Source organism: Miniopterus schreibersii (assembly GCF_964146895.1).
Source record: "Miniopterus schreibersii genome assembly, chromosome: 3".
In the NCBI taxonomy this organism is placed as follows: Eukaryota; Metazoa; Chordata; class Mammalia; order Chiroptera; family Miniopteridae; genus Miniopterus; species Miniopterus schreibersii.
Genome location: NC_138103.1, coordinates 59,246,765 through 59,268,157, shown reverse-complemented (window position 1 = coordinate 59,268,157; position 21,393 = coordinate 59,246,765). Strand labels below are relative to the sequence as shown.

The 21,393-nt window shown below is 36.5% G+C and overlaps 1 protein-coding gene across 4 annotated transcripts in view; it reads left to right on the top strand.

Moving 5' to 3' along the window:
* The first annotated feature begins 292 nt into the window (after nucleotides 1-292).
* Nucleotides 293-21,393, top strand: part of RASA1 (RAS p21 protein activator 1) — a 93,221-nt gene continuing 72,120 nt past the window's right edge. For 3 of the 4 annotated variants that reach the window (XM_081131205.1, XM_081131206.1, XM_081131204.1), the window contains exon 1: nucleotides 294-901. In XM_081131205.1, the coding sequence (XP_080987331.1) occupies nucleotides 384-901 (518 nt within the window). In that variant the 5' untranslated portion in view covers nucleotides 294-383. Of the gene's footprint in view, nucleotides 902-21,393 lie in introns of all 4 variants that reach the window. The other variant, XM_081131207.1, reaches the window with a different exon arrangement.

The following is a 21,393-nucleotide window of genomic DNA, read 5'->3' as shown; positions in this document are numbered from 1 at the left end:
GCGGCGGCGGTGGCGGCGGCTGCAGCAGCGGCAGCCGCCCGGGCCGCTTCCCCTGCGCTTGCCTTCCTCTTTAGTGCAGCCGGGAAGTTTCTGGCTCCTGTGCATGTGTGCGCGTGAGTGTGGGTGGGTAAGGTGAAGGTTTGGGCGGCCTCGGTGCGGGCGCTGTTGGGCTTTTTTGCCCACTTCGCTTCCCGTAACCCGGGGAGCCTGGGCTGTGGCCCGAGGAGGGGGCGCGGCGGCGGGCTCTCTCCTTTTGTTGTTGTTTCCGCCGCCTGGGGAACTGAAGGGGGGACGCGCCTGGGTGGGGCGGCTCGGAGCCCGGGCCTGGAGGCCCGCGGGGCTCCCGGGCGGACCGGGCGAGGCCGAGCCGAGCGGGCTTCAACATGATGGCGGCCGAGGCCGGCGGTGAGGAGGGCGGCCCGGTGACCGCCGGGGCGGCGGGAGGCGGCGCGGCCGCGGGCTCGGGTCCCTATCCCGCGGCGTGTCGGGTGAAGATACCCGCGGCCCTGCCCGTGGCAGCCGCCCCCTATCCGGGGCCGTCGGAGGGCAGAGTGGCCGGGACTCTGGATGGCGGGGCCGCTTCGGGGTCAGGATTCCTAGGAGCCGGGTGTGTGGCGGGGGCGCTGGGGGGAGCCGGACTGTCAGGGGGAGGGGCTGCTGCCGGCGTGGCCGGTGCAGCCGCCGCCGGACCTGGCGGGGAGATGGCTCTCGCCAGAGGGACCGCTTCGCTGCCTGCTGAGACCTTCGGGGCAGGCGGCGGGTTCCCTCCCCTGCCGCCGCCTCCCCAGCTGCCCGCGTTGGGTGCGGGCCTGGGCACAGTGGACGAAGGTGACTCTCTGGATGGACCAGAATACGAGGAAGAAGAGGTGGCCATCCCGCTGACCGCTCCTCCGACTAACCAGTAAGTGAAGACCGCTGTTCGGGGCTGGGGAAGCTGGCTCCGGGAAAGCCGCGGGCGAACGGACGCGCTCTGTCAGCTCCCATTTGTTCTGAAAAGTTTTGAAGCTTCAGGTACCATGCGTAGGGATTTAATTTGGTCACTTATCTTCCCTACAGGCATACTCCCTGGCGTCTTTGTATGTTTATTGCTCCTCTGGGAAGATGTAAAGTTTTTAAGATGGGAAGCATGGGAAAATGTGTATCAGGTGAGAACCGGATATGGTTCTGCCCCTTCCCGATTGAGTGGCGTCCCGGGATTCAGCTGAGCTTGCAGCTACCAAGGCAGCTGTAGTCTGTAACGTAGCATTAACCTGTGTGTGTTCCCTTTTGAAACTAGATGATTAGTGAAAAGCTTTGAAATGAGCATTTGAGTGAGTATTGTACTAAAGTTACTTGAAACATGCCTTGGTTGGAATGCGATGTTTTTGTTGCGCTGCAAATCCTAACTTCAGCCTGTTGAAAGCATAGCGATGCAAAAAAGTCTTTGGATCACTTACGAAAACGTGGGTCAGCGAGAAAGGGAAGGCGTCTTATGAATTACAGGTGTGATTAAGGGCCCATAATCCAAGAGTGTAACTTGTGCCTTAGAGTTTATTAATACTAGTGCGATGTTTTTATAGTTGAAACTTTGTAAGTACAATATTGAAATAAAATTAAGAGCGTGCTTCCCTTCAACACTTTTTGTTGGTGGCCATTGCACTATTCTGTTTCTAAAGTTATTTTGACAGTCTACTGCAGAATATATAGGACAAGGGACTTTTCTCTATAGAGTTGGTACCTCCCTCTTGTACCCTTCATAAGTGAACTTAGGTATGCATTTGTATATAAAGGTGGACCTTGATGAGAGGGAAATGTTGATGGGAAGTGGTATGGTAGGCAAAACTTGTTTTATAGATCTCTCATATCTGTCCTAATTGACCTTTAGAATTTGACAACCTTGGTGAGTATCAGAGGGAAAAAGATTTGGTCCATATGTTAACACTTGAAAGTATTATTATTTTTGGGGGGGAGGGTTATATTTCTCTAGAGGATTTAGAAAGGCATTAAATGAATTAGGAAAATATTTTGTAATACTAATCTATTTTTGATTTTGGCTACATCTTTTGGTACTTAGGTGGAAAAGTAAAATTCATCTTATATCAGCCATGGTATAGGGGTGTTGTATTCCTTTTATATTTCCTTTTTTTAAAATCTAATTTTATTCCAACTTATATCATGCCTAGCATTGCAGACTTTTATGAAGGTGTTCAGAGAGATAAAAATTCTAATTTTACACACTGTTACACATCTTCAAGCCTTTTTGCAAAAAAATCAGTTAAGTTTAAAGTGCCCACTACATGCTCAGCACTATGGTTATAATAAACAAAGTACAACTTTTCATACTGAAAGAATATAGCCTTGTGCCAGTTCATAACTAAATTGAATTAGGCATATTTAGTATATTGTAGTTTTAAATTTTTAAAAAATAGAATTTATTTTGTAGAGCAGTTTTAGGTTGATAGCAAAATTAGGCAGAAAATATAGAGCCTTCCCATTAAATTTTTAATAATAAACGTGAATGACTACATAGGAAAAATTGTGTTTGTGAGAAGTCCATTGTGTGAGATTTTCATTATTATATGTATTTGAGAATAAAAATATTTGTGTGACTATGTATATGAGATGTTTTATTTCTAAAAAGTGTCCTCCATTTCTAGTATGTTTTTTAAATTTGCCACTGAGAAGTACAAATTTCCCTCTTTTCTTTATCTTAGATATCAACCCAGAGTCACTGGAGGCAATACAGTGTAGTGGTTAAGCGTGAAAATTCTGAAGTTAGACAAGATTTGGGTTGGAATCCTGACTCTACCACTTACTAGCTGTGTGATCTTGGAAAGGTCAGTTTCCCCATCTATAAAATGGGGATAATAATGGTACCTTCCTCATATGGTCGTTTTCAAGGTTTTATGAGAACCCTGAACATATTCAGTACAATACATGGCACATACTAAGTGTTTAACAAATAAATGGTCTCCCAAAATAACAATAACATAATTTTATTATCATTAAATTGCCTATTATTCTATTGGTATAGGGAATCCCTTACTAATAGCTATTTTAGAGAATGTTTGAACTCCAAAGGCCTGTCTACAATGATTAATTATATTAAACATTTTATTTTAAGTTCATGAAGTTAAGAAGGTTAAGAGATGAAATTCATGTTTTCTATTCATTCCTATTTTTAAATGAAAGGAAAATGCCTAATGACTTGGTTAAATAATTCCAAATCTTTCATAAAAGTATTAAATGTTTTTAGACTAAATTAATATTTGATTACTAGTGATTGGTTGTCCTACTTATTGATAACATGATTCAGGTCACATTAGGAGGTTCGGGTCACGGGATTGAGTCCACAATGGTTTGTTAGCCTAGGGTACCCTGGTCACAGAGTTCAACCTTGTATCCAGCTAGTTTGGTGCTGTTGGTCACAAGAGTCAAGTGACAATATGTAGATTGACAAGTACAAATATAATAATGCCATTAGTATTTTGTATCTTGGTTTTTTGTGTGCATGGTGAATCATTGGTCTCCAGTTTATTAGTTTGGTTAAGGCCAGAAAAGTTTGTATAATTTTAACTATTTATTTGAATATTTTCCTTTCTGCAAGTTTTGAGGGGGAAAATTTAAAAAGAAAAAGCTTCTTCCTATATATTTTTATGCTATGGAAGGTTCTATATTTAAAACTGCCAACAAATTTCTGTTTCAAGAGAGAAAAAGGTTAAAGGAGTTTGCCACTGGTACTCCTTGTAGTTTTATGGAGCTGTTTCTCATGGTTCTTGTTATTTTTTTCTGTCTTCCCTAGAGGTGAGGGGTGATGTAAAGGAGTATTGTTCTCTTAGTCCACCTTGAATTTTATATATATACATATGTGTATGTGTGTGTGTATGTATGTATGCGTGTGTGTGTGTACATATATAAAATTTAACTATGAGCCTGCAGTTGCAGAAGGCCCTTGGGCTGAATCCAACTCACAGATATGTATGGCTTGCGCTTAGTGTATTTGGAACATATAGTAATTAGTTGTTAACCGTTTAAAAACTGGAAGACTTCACATTTAAGAAGGCTCAGTTTCCAGCACTGCTTGAAAAATCACAGGTTGCTGTTTCTGCTTGAGGGTAGATTGCTAGAGCTGAGTGGAGGTTGTCCCTTTGAGGTAGGTTCTGAGTTCTCCATTTTGCTATAGTCTCCACCAGGCCTGCTTTGCCTTTGATATTATTTATTTGCCTGGCATCTGGCTTAGATCTTTCCCTGAACCGAATAAGCAGGCTTCTCAGGCCTGAAACTTGAAGGAAAAAGAAATAAGGAATTCAAGTAATACCTTTTTCCCCCTTAAAAATCATCTTACTGTCTCTACAAAAATAAAATCATTCTTAATAAGTCAAATAATTGTTAAAGTTAATGTTAGGACATGTAGTGTTCATTAACTTCATCACTGATTGCATTATAATGATGGGTGAGTTATTATTTTGTAATAAAAATGAGGGTGAGAATTGCAGACTTATTATGAACAGAGTGGTTGCTCACCAGGACCCATATTTTTAGTAGAACAGTGTAGTAGGTGCTTAATTTAAGGGATTACAACAGTGAGTAAGATGCTCCCTTTCTCAGTGAGTCCCTCTTCTGAGAGAGTTTAAATCTAGTAGGAAGTTAAATAAACCAATTATTATGATTCAGGCTAGATTGAGAAAATATCATGAGTGAAGTATGAGCAATGGGTCATGGGGTTTAAAAGAATAAGAAATTGATATAAATAGGATCAGTAAAGTCTGAGGAAAAAGTAGCAGGTATGTTTTCCTTGCTGCTTAATTTATTCGGTGAAAATGAGGTTATTGGTTCTTATGTCCTTTGCCTAAGGATTTTATCAGGTAAAAAAAGAATTATGAGTTAAACGAGTATAAACTTTTGACCTTAGTGAAGAGTCTGTCCTACCGAACTCTTAATTATTTACCTGTGGTCTGGAGGGAGGGTGAAGGAGGTTCCTGTTGTTATTAAGAATACAGAGCACAGCCAAAGGCTAGAATTGGCCTGGATCATTGAAAACCAGACAAACATTATTGATAGACAAAAAAGAAAAAGAACAGCAGTAAGGAAGAAGAAAGGGTAAACTAAGAGGGGAGGGTGAGAGAGAGAGGAGGGGAGAAAGTGGCAGGGGAGAAAGGGGGACATAATGGGGAATGAAGGCAGGGGCAGAGTGTATGTTATGCCTAACTATCCACCAGCTGTTCCAGCCTGAGGCACTGGACTTACGAGTTAAGCTACCATGGATGTTCCATGTGTCTTCTGTTGGCTATATGTCTCCCCACTCCCTTTTTTCTGCCTCCCGTCTCTCCATCCCTATAGTCTCTCTACTTTATTAGCCTTAGCTTCTCAACAGCATGGCAGCTGGGTTCCACAAGGGAGCATTCCAAGAGGACAAGACTTGCTGTGTCAACACTTATCAAGCCTCTGCATTCTTCATGTGTGCTAATGTTCCATTGGCCAATGCTAATCACATGACCCAGTCCAGATTTAGTATGGGATGTTGTTTATTGCTCATTGTTTGAATATGCAAGGGCATTAATACTGGGAGGTGAGTTTTCTTGGGGACACCAAAATCATAGCCTACTTCATGTTTTCATTTACATGTAATATCAGATAATACTAGAATGCTAGTGGTAAGAGAGGAGTTGGGAAAAAGGACAAGTACTTAGAAGTTCTTTTCTTAGGCTCAGCATGATTGTCTTTTATTAAATGATTCAAATATCTCCACAATAGATTTTGCTTCTTATCACCATTATCTTATTTTAAACCAAAATTATTAAGTATGGATGTTAGTTATGGCTCATTGTTTGAATATGCAGGTGCATGAAAGGTTGGTGTGTTATCTTGAAATTATTTGCAATATATTTCATTTGTGGGCTAAGTTAAAAATAGTTGTCAGATACACTTTACTTCTCCACATGTCTAATCGCATCTCAACAGGATTTGGGGTATGATTTTAGGTGTTTCAGTGATTATGTGATTTTTGTTAGTAAAACAATGAACATTATGTAAAAGAATATACACTCTAGTTGGAAGATGAGGCATTAATGATAGAGAAATAAGATGATAAAATCAATCTACAGACACATTGTATAGATATTTTTCTCAAATTAGAGGATAGTTGTGGAAGAGCTGAAAGAATAAAAGTATATGAAAGAATTTTATTGAAATTTCATACCATAATCCTTTTTTACTGAAGAGTTATAGAAAGTTTGATTAGTTTTTGTAGCATTGGTGTTTGATATAATCATAATCATATTATAATCATAAGAGTGATATGCACAGTTACATAGTATTTTAGTGATAGAAGGAAACTAACTGCCTAGGTACAGAAGCAGACTCAGGTAGAATGGCTTGCTTAATTAAAATCACATAGCTAGGTAGTGGTAGAACTGGGACAGAATCCAGTGTCCATGATTTTTCAGATATGTTTAGATTTGAATAATATTTATAATTAATTTTGGGGGGGAGGGGATGGAAAAGGCAGAGGCCCAATACTGACTTATTATTTACCATATGCTAGGTATTTTACATAGATTATCTCATTTAATTCTCACAGCTATATAGTGCAAATAGATATTCACATTTTTATTGTTGAAAACACAAGTGATAGAACTGGAATTCTAATGCGAAAACTTTTCTTTTCCCTTTGCCTTGCCCCCTTTCAGTACATGTAACACACATATATATTTGCACCCATACAAAACCTAATATACTTCAGGGCTGGCCAGTTGCTAGGTGTTATGGATGGAAATGTCCCCCGCCCCCCTCCCCCCAATTCATATGTTGAAGCCCTAGCCCTTCAGTGTGGCTATATATGGAGATAGGGCCTTTAGGGAGGTAATTAAGGTTAAATGAGGCCATGTGGGTGGCTCTGTAACCCTAGGACTCTTGTTCCCATAAGAAGAGGAAGAAACACTAGGAGTGCGTGTGCACAGAGAGAAGGCCATGTGAGTTCACAGTGAGAAGGTGGTCATCTGCAAGCCAAGGAGAGAGGCCTCGCTAGAAACCAACTCACCTGGCATCTTAATCTTGAATTCAGCCTCCAGAGCTGTGAGAAAATAATCTCTGTTGTTTAAGACATCCACTCTGTGGTATTTTGTTATGGTAGCCCAAGCTGACTGATACATTGGGTAACTTTGCATCTTTAAAATTGGCTTTGGCCGGCCAACATGGTTCAGTGGTTGAGCGTTGACCTATGATCCAGGAGATGACTGTTGGATTCTGGTCAGGGCACATGCCCGGATTTCAGGCTCGATCCCCAGTAGGGGGCATGCAGGAGGCAGCCAATTGATGACTCATCATTTATGTTTCTCTCTCTCTCTCCGTTTCTCTCTGAAGTCAGTAAGGATATATTTTAACAAGAAATAAAATTGGCTTCAGATGACTTTGGAGTAGATTGAATGCACTTCTACTGCTTGAGAAATAGGGTCCTTTTTTTGGCTTATCTCATTTAGCATAGTGTCTTCAGAGTTCATCTATGTTATAGCATTTGTTGGAATTTTTAAGGCTGAAGACTTTTCTAGGCTTATTCCACATTTTGTTTATTCATTTATCCATCAATGGGCATTTGGTTTGCTTCCACCTTTTGGCTATTGTGAATAATGCTGCTTGAACAGGTGTACAAATGTATGTTCAAGTTGCTGCTTTCCTTCTTGGCACTATATCTAGAAATGTAATTGCTGGATCCTATATGGTTCTGTGTTTAAGTTTTCAAGTAATTGCATACCATCTTTGATAGTGGCTACACCATTTTTCAGTCCCACTAGCATTGCCTGAGGGTTCCAATTGTTCTACATAGTGGTGATCACTTTATTCTCTCTGTCTCTCTGTCTCTCTCTCACTCACCTTAATAATAGCTGTCCTGATGGATGTGGAATGTTACCTCATTGTGGTTTTACTGATGAATAGTGATGTTGAGCATCTTTTCATGTACTTATTTGCCATTTGGGTATCTTCTTTGGAGAAATGTTTCTTCAACTTTATTGCCCATTTTAAAATCAGGTGTTCTGTTTTGTTGTTGTTGTTGTTTTTAATATATATTCTAGATACCAGTCACTTTTCAGATAAATGGTTTGCAGATATTTTCTCTTATTATATGGGTTGTCTTTACACTCTTCTGACATCTGCTAGTAGTAAGTATCCTTAGTTTTTCTTTGCTTGTTATGTCTTTGTATCCTCTTCATTTCTGAAAGATACTTTTGTTAGATATAGAATTCATGGTTGGCAGTTCTTTTAGCATTCAGAAATTTTTTTTCTCACTTTCTTCTGGCCTTTGTGGCTTCAGATAAGAAATCTGCTGTCATTCAATTGGTGTTCCCCTGTAGATAACACATCCTTTCTTTGTGGTTGCTTACAAGATTTTTTCTTTGCCTATGTATTTAGATGTGTAATGATGATATGGCAAGGGGTAATTTCTGTATATTCTCCTGTTTGTGGTTTGCTTATTTGAATCTATAGGTTTATGTTTTTCTCCACACTTAGAAGTTTTCAGCCTTTATTTCTTGAATGCTCTCTTAACTCTGCTGTCTTTCTCTTTTCTTTATGGGATTCCAATGGACTTGGATCTTTTGTTATTGTTCCATATATCTTTTAGACTTTGTTAGGTTTTTTTCAGTCATTTTTCTCTCTCTTGTTCAGATTGGGTAAATTCTTTTAATCTCTCTGTAAGTTCAGTAATTCTGTCCTTTGTAATTCCTACTCTTTAGCCCATCCAATAAATTTTTTTTCTTATTGTATTTTACAGTTCTCTAATTTCCACTTGGTGGTTTTTGTTTTTTTAAATAATTTCTAATTTTTGGCTTGGATTTTTTTTTTTTTTTTGTCTCTTTCAAGAGAATTTGTAATTTATTGATGAAGAATTTTTATGATGGTTACTTTAAAAATCTTAGATAATTCCAGTATCTCATCTATGTCAGTTTTGAAGTTTGTTGATTGTCTTTTTCTTGTTCAAGTAGTGATTTTTTTGGTAATTGGTCTGATGGGTGATTTTTTTTGTATGTTAGGTATTTTCTGTATAATTTAAAAAATCATTCTCCTCCTAAATATGATTAATATGTTTACTCTAAAAAATTTGGAGACTGTTGGAAAATAAAAAGAAAAAAATTACTCTTTTACTACCAAAGGTAGCTACTGTTTAATTTTTGTATGTTATATACATATCTGAAGGGAAATATGTATGTATTCCCATCCCCCACCTCTCCAAATAATTATAGCTAACACTTTTACATATGAGGAAACTGAGGTAAAGAGAGTTTTGGGTAGGTTTCCCAGGTCACAAAACTACCAAATGATTCAAATCCAAATTTTTGCCCCACAGATCAAGTTTTAACCACTGTGGTCGCTCTTCCTCTTGTTCTTTTTTTCCCTTCAACACTTCAGAAAAAATGTTTCAATACAGGAATGAACTTCTCTGAGACAGTAGGTTAACATCTCTAGGCATTTTGAATAGTGGTTAAGTCTTTCCATATATGAAGGAAATAATCTACTCTTGAACAATATGTGCTTGACCCCTGCAGGCCCTGCAAAATTATATGCAGATTTTAAAATAAATATATGGTGAGATCTCCATATTCCCTAGTTTTACATCCTCTGATTCAACCAACAACAGGTCGAAAACAGTATTTTCTTTTTTAAATTCTCACCTGAGGATATATTTTCATTGATTTTTAGAGAGAAAAGAAGGGGGTAGAAGGGGGGAGAGAGAGGGGTGGGGAGATATTGATGTGAACAAACATTGATTGTTTTTCTCCCCTATGTGCCTGGGCTGGGGGATCAAATCCGAAGCCTAGTTATGTGCCCTGATAAGGGAATTGAACCTACAACCTTTTTTGGTGCACCAGATGACATTCCAGTCAACTGAGGCACGTGGCTAGGGTCAAAAACAGTATTTTTGATCTGCTGTTTGGAATCCGAAAATATGAGGGCCAACTATATGCATTGTTCTATGCTATTTTGTATAAGGACTTGAGCATCTGTGGAGTTTGATGTGTGTATGTGTGTGGGGGTGGAAGGGTCCTGGAACCAATCTCTGCAGATACTGAGGGATGATGATGGTCGTTTTGGAGAAATCAAAAGTTATGCCAATTTTCTACTACTTGGGGTGGTGCCCCTAATTCCTGTGTTGTTCAAGGGTCAACTGTATATTGAAGTATATATAAGGTGTGTATGTATATGAATATATGTACATGTCTATGTTAAGTACTTTAAGTAGTTCAATATACATGTTTATAGGTATTTGAATATGTTTAAGTTCATACATACATGTATTTGGAAGATTGTCTTAGGTAGTAGAGAAAGGAGCATTATATCTTGTTATGCATTCACTTATGGATATTTAAATACCTCCTTAAATTTTAATGGGAAGCAATAATAGGCCTTTTTTCTTTCACAGTTTTTCTCCTTTCAAGAGAAATAGTTACTTTTTAATGTAATCATTTTTAGCTTCCTTACTCATTTGATGAGCAACAGCTTTAGAAATTTAGAAATTCTTGCACACATTGTTTCACTTAAGTGGCTATAAGATTGCCCATCATATATATAGTGAGTTTGGTTCCACATCATTTGAGTTTTGGGTAGCTGCCTAAGTGTGGATTTAGGGTAAATTCCTAATCACTGAGTTAAATAATGACTTTTAGTTCCTACCTAAGAAAACTAATTCGGGTATCTAGAGTGGAATAGCTACTGCACTTAATTATGGGACACAGTGATGCTTAAGGCTGGTGATTAGAGAAATAAAATTTAAATTAGCTCACAGTAATTCTTTGGAATTCTGTAAGAATTCTCTACATTTGTTGTTGCTGGAAATAAAGATGAGTTAACTATGTGGTTTGATATTTGCTTTTAGTCATCACACAAGTTTAATTTTTCATGGAATTCAGAACAAAGGAACACAAGCCTCACACTGACAGGAAGACTGTATTCTCTAGTTAATACTAGAATTCCTGAATTATCGTGTTTTCATCATGAAGCCATTTTTGAGGTAATTATAAAAGTGAATACAAAATACCTAATATTTTTATTTTGACAGTTTTTTAGGGACCTAATCTATGTAATGTGATAAAAATAACACAATAGTTTAATGTCAGAAATCATATAAAATCTTAGAGTACTGTGATTTTTACTATATTAGCATTGATTTTTATGGCTATGGCATTATTTGCCTAGTGCACAGGCCCGTGAGTAAGTGAAACAGAAGAGTTGAACTGTAACTGGCAGACACTGGCCTGTCTGAAGTGCGACGTTGAGGAGCTCGTGCCTTGTGGTGTGGAGCAAACAGGATGCATCCTCTTCTGCTTAGCTTTTCAAAATCAGGTTTTTTTTCTTTTAAGATTTCAGTCTATCAGCTTTTCTTTTTCTCCCTCCCCTACTCCAACCTAATTACTTACCAAAATTGTTCTTTTCTTGCTTTAGAATCCAACATTTCTTTTATCTCCTAAGACTTCAAACCCTCATTTTCTGTTTCCTCCTTTTGGAGTAGTCTTAATTTTCTCACTTTTTCTGGTTTCTTTCTCTACCAGTTAGTAACTCTTTATCAGTGGTTTTCACTTTTTTTATTTCATCCAATAAAAATTAAGAAATTCATTGTGTATTGTGACACAGAACTTGTGTGTGTGTGTGTAAACAAAAGAAACCCAAACTGTGTAAAAAATTCCCTTTTTAATTACTACTTGTGGTGCATTCTGTATATATATTTTTAACTCTGTTCTATTCTACTTAAAAAAAATGGAGACTCCCAGCAGTTTGAAAAACTACTTGATGTTACTGCAAGGATGGTTTTGTGAAGACAGATGTAGTCTTTCTTGAAACCTTTTCGTGAGTCTCCATTGTCTAGACTAGTGACTTTCAGACCTAATTTTGACCACAATTCACCAAAAGAAATAGGTTTTATGTCTGTGATCCAGCACACACATATAAGCAGACATATAACAGAAACAAAAGTGTAATGAAGCAAACTTACCCTTACTACCTGTGATGCACACTATTTGGTGTTCTATTCTCTATTTCAGTTCATTAAAAAAAGTGCTGGTTGTGACACCTAAACTGATTTCTTGACCCTATGGCGTAGGACCTGCTGATAGACAAAAAATTAAACCTTACTTTAGTATGACATACAGTGCCAACTTAACCTGTTCTCCAATATTTTGTATTTCTGCAGTACTATACTGTCTTTTTAAAAATTTGCTGTGCTATTTTCTCTCTCCATTTACTGTTTCTTCTGTCTCGGTTGCCCTTCTCCCTACTTGATTGTGTGACAAATTCTCATTCATGCTTCTGAAAGCAGCTAAGACTTTACTGAAGGTGGTGTATGATGATAAAAATAAAGGTTTGTTCGCAAGCACTGACATTAGTGATCTATCTCATCAAACAAACTTGGGAAGAAGTGTTTTCTGAGATTTAAACCACAGTATCTCAGTTAAATTAACATGTGATGAATTACAGATGCTGTTTGGCTAGAAAGACCTGACAGTAATGCAGTTGGTGTTATTGACATATTTAAATAATGGGATTGTAGCAAATGAAATGGTTATAGAAAATGGAATCTTATTAAGGGTAAGCCTGGCAGTGATCAGCTAAGTTCAAGGGAGTGGGTTTGTTTGTTTTCTTAAGCCCAAGAATAAAATCTGTTTGTTTCTGGTGCAATTATTATTATTATTTTTTTATTACATGTATGTTTTTATTAAATATATGACTTATCTACATCCATTTGTCCAGATTTCCGGCTTAATAAGGAACCTTCCCAACGAGTTTTTATGTTGAAAAATCTGCAGGAAAGTTGTAAGAACAGTGTACTCAGTAACCATATATCCTTTCTTTACATTTTGCCTCATTTGTTTATCCCTTTGGCTTTGTACATACATATATTATTTTTACTGAACTTTTGTGGGTCATAGAGATCATGTCTCTTCCCTCTTAAATACTTCATCATATATTTCCTAAGAGGGACAACTGCATAGCCAAATATAATGAATTGAACATTAATATAATATTCATACTTAGATATCCTCAATTGTTCCTGTAATGTTCTTTATATCTGTTTATTTTCATGAATTGTATGTTTTCTCTTTAGTCTCCTTTAATCTAGAACAGTTCCCTCAACTATTTTTTTCTTTTATGATAATGACATTTTGAAGAGTTCAGGAAAAGTGTTTTGAAGTTGTCTCAATCTGTATTTGTCTGATTGTTTCCTCATAATTAGATTCAGGTTAACTATTCTTGGCAGAAATACTCCATTAGTTGTCAGTTCCTGGTACTTTACATCTAGGGCTGCATGATATCAGTTGTCTGTTGATGATGCACATAAATTTGAACTTGGTTTAGGGGAATTCCACCAGATTTTGCCATTAAAAAGGGTAATTAATAAATATGTAACCAGTGACATTAGTATTCATGATTTTTACCCAAATCAGTTATTACACTTTTGTAATGGTATTTGTAAAATGGGAATTTTTTTCTCTTTATTATTTCTTTGAAATTTCTTCGTTGGCGTCCTTCATTACACAACCTTATGATTACAGTTTGCTTTCTACTTTTAGCAGGCTTGCAGGGAGAGTAAGATAGCTTCAAGAGATATATGCAGGCTTTTATTTTTTTGTTATTAAATAGAAAAATTGTTGTGGTTTCCATATTAGTCAATTGTAAACTTTGTTAGAGTGGATCGACAACCTTGAGTCTAGTCAACTCCTGAAACTTGGCTAACTCGCATTTGAGTTGTAGACCCTGGAGAAGTCACTTCGGCCATTTTTATTTTATGAAATCTCTTGGCAGCCCGCAAGTTAATTTTGCCTAGTACCTACCCCTCTTGTTTCATGTTTTTTTACAGTGTTCCCTTCAAAATAATAAGGAATAGGAGGATGCTTGTCAGAAAAAGTGCTGGAACCAAGTTTTATCCTGCCTCAGGCATTTGCCCATGTTGGTTTACTAAACCACCCAACCTTACCGTACCTTACTCCTGCTCATTCTTTAGATATCTTAACTATCATCTTTGGTTCTGGTCTCGTGAAGACTAGATTATGTTCTTCATTGTACACTTCTGTAGTACTCAGTGCTCTCACCACTAGTAATTATTTAATTACACGTTTCTTTCTTTTACTGCTAAAATATAAATGTTGTGAGGGAGGGAATAGTAATTGTGTTATTAAATGTTGTGTCCTCACTACCTGGCATATTGTGAAACTGTTGGAAATAAATTACATATATCAATGTAAAAAAAAATTAAGGTGTTGGATTCATTGGTTAAAGGTAATAGATTAACAAGAATGCTGTTTGAATAAAATAGTGAATGCTTGTAGATAGGCTTAAAAGAAATGGTGGTATTTTTACCAACTCAGTTTTTTTTTTAAATGAATAAACTTTAGTTTTTAGAGCAATTTTAAGTTCAAGGCAAAATTGAACAGTAAGTACCAAGAATTCTCATGTATCCCTGTCCCTACGCATGCACTATCAACCTCCTCCACTGTCAACCTCCCGTTAGCACAGTGGTACATTTGTTAACATCCATCAACCTACATTCATCATTATCCCTCAAAGTCCAGGGTTACAATATGATCCACTCTTGGTGCTGTACATTTTTTGGGGTTTTACAAATGTAAAATAACACCATTGTAGTTTCACTGCCCTAACAGAGCTGCCTCTGTATTGCCACCTATTTATCTCTCCTTCCCCTCCTCAGCCCCTGGCAATCTTTTTATTGTCTCCATAGTTTTGCCTGCTCCAGAATGTCATATAGTTGGAATCATACTGTATGTAGCCTTTCAGTTTGACTTTACACTTAATAGTGTGTATTTATGGTTCCTATGTGTCTTTTCATTGCTTGATAGCTCATTTCTTTTTAGTGCTGAATATTATTCCATTGTTTGGATGTACCTCAATTTATTTATCTATTCACCCACTAAAGGACATCTTCATTGCTTCCAGATTTTGGTAGTTATGAATAGAGCTGCTATAAACATCCCTGTGGAGGTTTTTATATGGACATAAGTTTTCGATTCACTTGGGAAAATACGAAGGTGGGCAAGTACTGTGGTACATGACAAGAATGTTTAGTTCTTTAAGAAACCTCCAAACTCTTCCATTGTGGCTGTATCATTTGCATTCTCACCAGCATTGAATGAAAGTTTCTGCTTGCCCTGACCAGCCTGGGTTGCTGGCTCAGGAGGCTTGCAGGAGGCAACTGATTCATGTTCTGCTCTCACATTGATGATTCTCTCTCCCTCTCCCTAAAAAAAAAAAAAAATCAGTAAAAATATTTAGAAAAAGAGAAAGAAAAAAGAAAGTTTCTGTTGCTCCACATCCTTGCCAGCATTGGTAGCAGTGTGTTGGATTTGACTAATCTAGTGTCAGTGCTTATAGGTAGATGTGTTTTTTGCAAATTTTTTTCTCCCAGTCTGTCGCTTCTCATTCTCTGGATATTGTCTTTCATGGAGCAGAAATTTTGAATTTTAATGAAGCCTAGTTACCTGTTATTTCTTTTATGACTAATGCCTTTGGTGTTGTATCTGAAAACACATCACAGTACCCAAGGTCATCTAGGTTTTTCTCCTGTTATATTTTAGGACTTCATAATAGTTTTACATTTAGGTTTGTGCTCCATTTTGAGTTAATTTTTGTGAAAGATGTAAGATCTTTGTCTAGATTTATTTATTTTTGCATGTGGAAGTCCAGTTATTGTAGCACCACTTGTTGTAAAAACTGTCTTTGCTCCATTCTGTTGCCTTTTCTTCTTTGTCCAAGATGAGTTTACTTTATTATGTGGATCTGTTACTGGGCTCTCTATTCTGGCCCATTTACCTATTTGTCTGTTCTTTCACCAGTAGCATCCTATCTTATTACTGTGGTTTTATAGTAAATCTTGAAGTCAGGTAATGTCAGTTTTCCGACTTTGTTGTTTTCCTTCAATATTTTTTTTTTTTTTAAATATATCTTTATTGATTTCAGAGAGAGGAAAGGAGAGGGAGAGAGAGAGATAGAAACATCAATGTGAGAGAGTCATTGATCAAGCCCACAACCCGGGCATGTGCACTGACCAGGAATCGAACCCTGATCGCCTGGATCCTAGGTTGACGCTCAACCGCTGAGCCACGCCCAGCCGGGTGTTATTCTTCAATATTGAGTTGGCTATTCTGGGTCTTGCTTCTCCAATAACCTTTAGAATTACAGTTGACCCTTAAACAGCATGTGTTTGCATTGTACAGGTCTAAAAATGTGGATTTTTTTTTCAGTAAATACTGTAAATGTATTTCATGATTTTCTTAACATTTTCTTTTCTTTAGCATATAACATGCAAAATATGTGTTAAATTGACTGTTTATGTTATCAGTAAGACCTCCAGTGAACAGTAGGCTATTAGTAATTAAGTTTTGGGGGAGTCAAAAGTTATATGGAATTTCCATCTGGTTGGGGGTTTGGCACTGCTGAGCCTGCATTGTTCAAAAGTCAACTGTAGTTTGTTGATATTTATAAAACGATTTGCTGGGATTTTTATTAGGATCTCCTACAATGTAGAAGAAATGACATCTTGACAATGGACTTGGAATATCTTTCTGTTTTGTTCATCAGAGTTTTGTAAATTTCCTTATATGGATCTTATACATATTTTGTTAGTTATACCTGTGTATTTCTTTTTTTTTTTTGGTACTAATATAAATAGTAATGTGTTTCAAATTTTAAATTCCACTCATTCATACCAGATATATAGGAAAGCTATTGGCTTTTGTATATTAACCTCTGTCCTGCAACCCTACTACAATCTGTTAATTAGTTTCAGGAATTTTTTTGTTGATTCTTTTGGATTTTTTACATAGACAGTCATGTCATATGTGCATAATGACAGTTTTATTTCTTCCTTCCCAGTTATATGCTTTTTATTTCCTTTACTTGTCTAATCCATTAAGACTTCCAGTATGATCATGAAAAGGAGTGGTGAGAAAAGACATCCTTACCTTGTTCCCAACTTAGTGGTAAAACTTCAAGTTTCTCACCATTAAATGTGATGTCAGTTGTAGGTTTTATGTAAAGTCCTTTAAAGTTGTAAGATCTTAACAAGTTAAGGAAGTTCCCTCATGCTCCCAGATTTTTTTAAAGAGGTTTTGTCTTATCATTAATGGGTATTGGACTTTGTCAAATGTTTATTTTTTTCCATCTATTTCTATGATCATGTGATTTTTCTTCTCTAGCTTGTTGATGTGTGATGAATTATATTAATAAATTTTCAAATGTTGAACCATCCTTGCAAACCTGGGATGAATTTCACTTGGTAATGTTGGATTTGATTAGCTAATAATTTGTTGAGGATTTTTGCGTCTATGTTCTTGAGAGATACTGATGTGTCATTTCCTTATAATTTCTTTGTTTGGTTTTGGTATTAGTATTACAGTGGCTTCATAGAAACAGTTCACTTATATTTTCTGGAAGAGATTATAGAGAGTTGTTAAATTTTCTTCTGAAATATTTGGTATAATTCACTGGTGATCCCATCTAGGCCTGATGCTTTCTGTTTTGGAAGGTTATTAATTATTGATTCAATTTCTTTAATAGATATAGGCCTACTCTTGTGTGAGTTTGGGCAACTTGTGTTTTTTAAAGAATTTGGTCCATTTCATTTAGATTATTAAACTTCTGGGCATTGAGTTGTTCATTGTATTTCTTTATTATCTTTTGATGTCCTCTCTTTAAATTTTGGTGTTAGTAATTTGTATCTTTTTTTTTTTCTTTTCTTAGCCTGGCTAGAGGCTTATCAATTTCATTGATACTTTCAAAGAACCAACTTTTGGTTTCATTGATTTTTCTTAATCAATTTCCTGGTTTTAATCTCAGTTTCAAAAAATTGAGTTTTTTTTCTAAAATTGTTTCTTCTGCTTTGGGTTTAATTTGCTTTTTTACTAGTTTTTCAAGATAGAAGCTTAGATTATTGATTTCGGATCTCTTCTAATTTATGTATTCGATGCTGTAAATTTCTAAGGACTGTTTTCACTAGATCTTACAGTATGTTATTATTTAGTTCAAGATACATTTTAATTTCTCTTGATATTTCTTCTGTAATGCATGTGTTATTTAGAAGGGTGTTGTTTACTCATTAAGTATTTTGGGATATTTGAGTTATTCTGTTATTGATTTCTATTTTAATTCCATTGTTATCTGAAACCAGATATTGTATGATCTCTATTTTAAATTTGTTTTAAAAAATTTTTTTTGTGTGGCACATAGTCTATTTTGGTGAATGTTCTCTGTGAGCTTGAGAAGAATGTGTTATATGCACAGCACTCTTGAGAAAGAACAAAGATGAGGAATCATGTTAAATGATAAACTACACTACAAGGTCATAGTAATCAAAAGAGCATGGTACTGGCATAAATCAGACTTGTAGATCAGTGGAACAGAATAGAGAGCCCAGAAATCAACCAGTGCCTCTGTAGTTAATTAATACTTGACAGAAGAGGCAATGACATACAATGGGGTAAAGATAGTGTATTCAATAAGTGGTGTTGGGAAAATTGGATAGATAGGTGCAAAAAAATGAAACTAGACCACCAACTTACACCATACACAAGAATAAACTAAAAATGGATTAAAGGCTTAAATGTTAGATTCATAACCATAAAAATCCTAGAATAAAACAGAGGCAGTAAAATCTCAGAGATTTCTTGTAGCAATATTTTTTCTGACTTATCTCCTTGGGCAAGGGAAACAAACAAAAAACCCAATGAGACTACATCAAACTAAAAAGTTTTTGCATAGCAAAGGAAACCATCAACAAAAAGAAAAGACAACCCACTAAATGGGAGAACATATTCGCCAATGATATATCTGATAAGGGGTTAATATCCAAAATTTATAAAGGACTTTAAAACTCAACACCCAAAAAACTCCAATTAAAAAGTGGGCAAAGGACCTGAGTAGACACTTCTCCAAAGAGGACATACAGATGAGCAGTAGACATATGAAAGGATGCTCAGTGTCACTAATCATCAGAGATGCAAATTAAAACTACAGTGAAGTATCACCTCACACCTGTCAGAACGACTGTCATCAATAAACCAACAAACAAGTGTTGGTGAGGATGTGGAGGAAAGGGAACCCTTGTGCACTGTTGGTGGGAATGCAGACTGGTGCAGCCCCTGTGGAAAGCAGTATGGAATTACATCAAAAAATAAAAAATGAAACTGCCTTAGGACCCAGCTGTTCCACACTGGGAATATATTCAGAGAAACCCGAAACACTAATTCAAAAAAATATATGCACCCCTATGTTCATTGCAGTATTATTTACAATAGCCAAGATTTGGAAGCAGCCCAAGTGTCCATCAATGGATGAGTTGGATAAATAAGCTGTGGTACATTTGCACAATGCAATACTACTCAGCCTTAAAAAAGAATGAACCTCAACCTTTTTTGACAGCATGGTTGTACCTAGAGAGTATTATGCTAAGTGAAATAAGCCAGTCAGAGAAAGACAAATACCATATGATTTCACTTATTTGTGGAATCTAATAACAAAATAGAAATAGATTCATAGATACAGAGAACAGACTGACAGCTGTTGGTGGGGAGGGGGTTTGGGCGCCTGGGTGAAATAGGTGAAAGGATTAAGGAAAATAACTCATAGCCACATCTGTATGGTGATTACTAGAAGGAAAGGGCAGTAGGGACAGGTAGAAGAGGGGAAAGGGGACGTAAATAGTGACGGAAGGAGACTAGACTGTGGGTGGTGAACACAATACAGTGTACAGGTGATGTATTATAGAATTGTGCACCTGAAACATATAATTTTATTAACCAATGTCACCCCAGTAAATTCAATTGAAAAATAAAAAGCATCTGTTATCTGCTGTTGTTGGATGAAATAGCCTGTAGATGTCAATTATATCTACTTGATTGATAGTATTGTTGAGTTCAACTGTGTACTTTATGAATTTCTGTCTGCTGGATCTGTCCATTCATGATAGAGGATTGTCAGTCTCCAGCTATACTTGTGAATTCATGTATTTCATCTTGCAGTCTATCAGTTTTTTTCTCATGTATGTTGACTCTTGTTAGGTGCACATACACTAAAGATTATGTCTTCCTGGAGTACTGACCCCTGTATCATTATGTAATGCCTGTTTTTATTCCTGATAACTTTTCTTGCTCTGATATCTACTGTGTCTGAATTAATATAGCTATTTCAGCTTTTTTTGTTTTGTTCACTTGACTAGATGTTAGCATGATATATTTTTCTTCATCTCTTTACTTTTTTTTACACATAGGTACAGGGGTTTTTATTTTTTGGGGGGGATGTTTGTGTGAGAGGAGAACTTTTAAGATCTCCATCTCTTTACTTATAATCTTTATGTTTCTTTATATTTTATATTTAAAGCTTGTAGAAACACATATTTGAGGCTTGTTTTTTGATCAAGTCTGACAATCTCTGTCTTTCAATTGTCCTTTAAAGTTATTGATATAGTTGGATTAATACCTACTCTATTTGTTTTTTATTTGTTGCCCTTGTTCTTTGTTCCTGTTTTTGTCTAATACATTTTTTCTGCCTTTTGTGGTTTCAATCGATTGTTTTATAAGATTCCATTTTCTCCTTTCTTACTTAGCATATCAGTTATAGTTTTCATTTTACTTTTTTTGTTTTTGACCTAGAATTTGCAATATACATTTACAACTAACCCAAGTTCACTTTCAGAATTCTAGGTTGGTCATTTCTCTCAATACTTCAAATATTTCATTCCGCTCTTCTTTCTTCTGTGGTTTCTGAAGAGAAGTTGGATTTAATTTTCATCTCTGCTCCTCTATGGGTGAGGTGTTTCCCCCTCTGGCTTCCTTGAAGACTTTTTCGTTATCTTTGATTTTCTGATATTTGAATGTGATATGTTTAAGCATAGTTCTTATGGTATTTATCTTGCTTGGTGTTCTGAGTGTCCTGGATCTGTGGTTTGGTGTCACATTAATTTGGGTAAATTCTGTCATTGCTTAAACATTTCTTGTTTTCGTTTCTGTTTTTCTTCATCTGGTATTCTCATTGCATACATATTATATCTTTTGTAGTTCCATAATTCTTGGATATTCTGTTGTTTCACACCCCCCCCCCCCAGTTTTTTTTTTCTTTTCTTTTTAGTTTTGGAAGTTCTAATTGTCATATCCTTAGTTTTCAATCTATTAATGAGCCCATCAAAGGCATTCTACATTTCTGTTACAGTGTTTTGATCTCTAACATTTCTTTTTGATACTTTTGTAGAATTTACTTTTTTTTTTTTTGGTTTTTTGCTTACATTATGCTTCTGTTCTTTCATGTTGTCTACTTTTTCCATTAAAACTCTTTGCATATTAATGGTTTTGTTTTGTTGTTTTAACCCTCTTAGTTGGAATGGGCTGGCTGTAGAGGGCTGGAGTTGAATATTTCCTTTCCCTC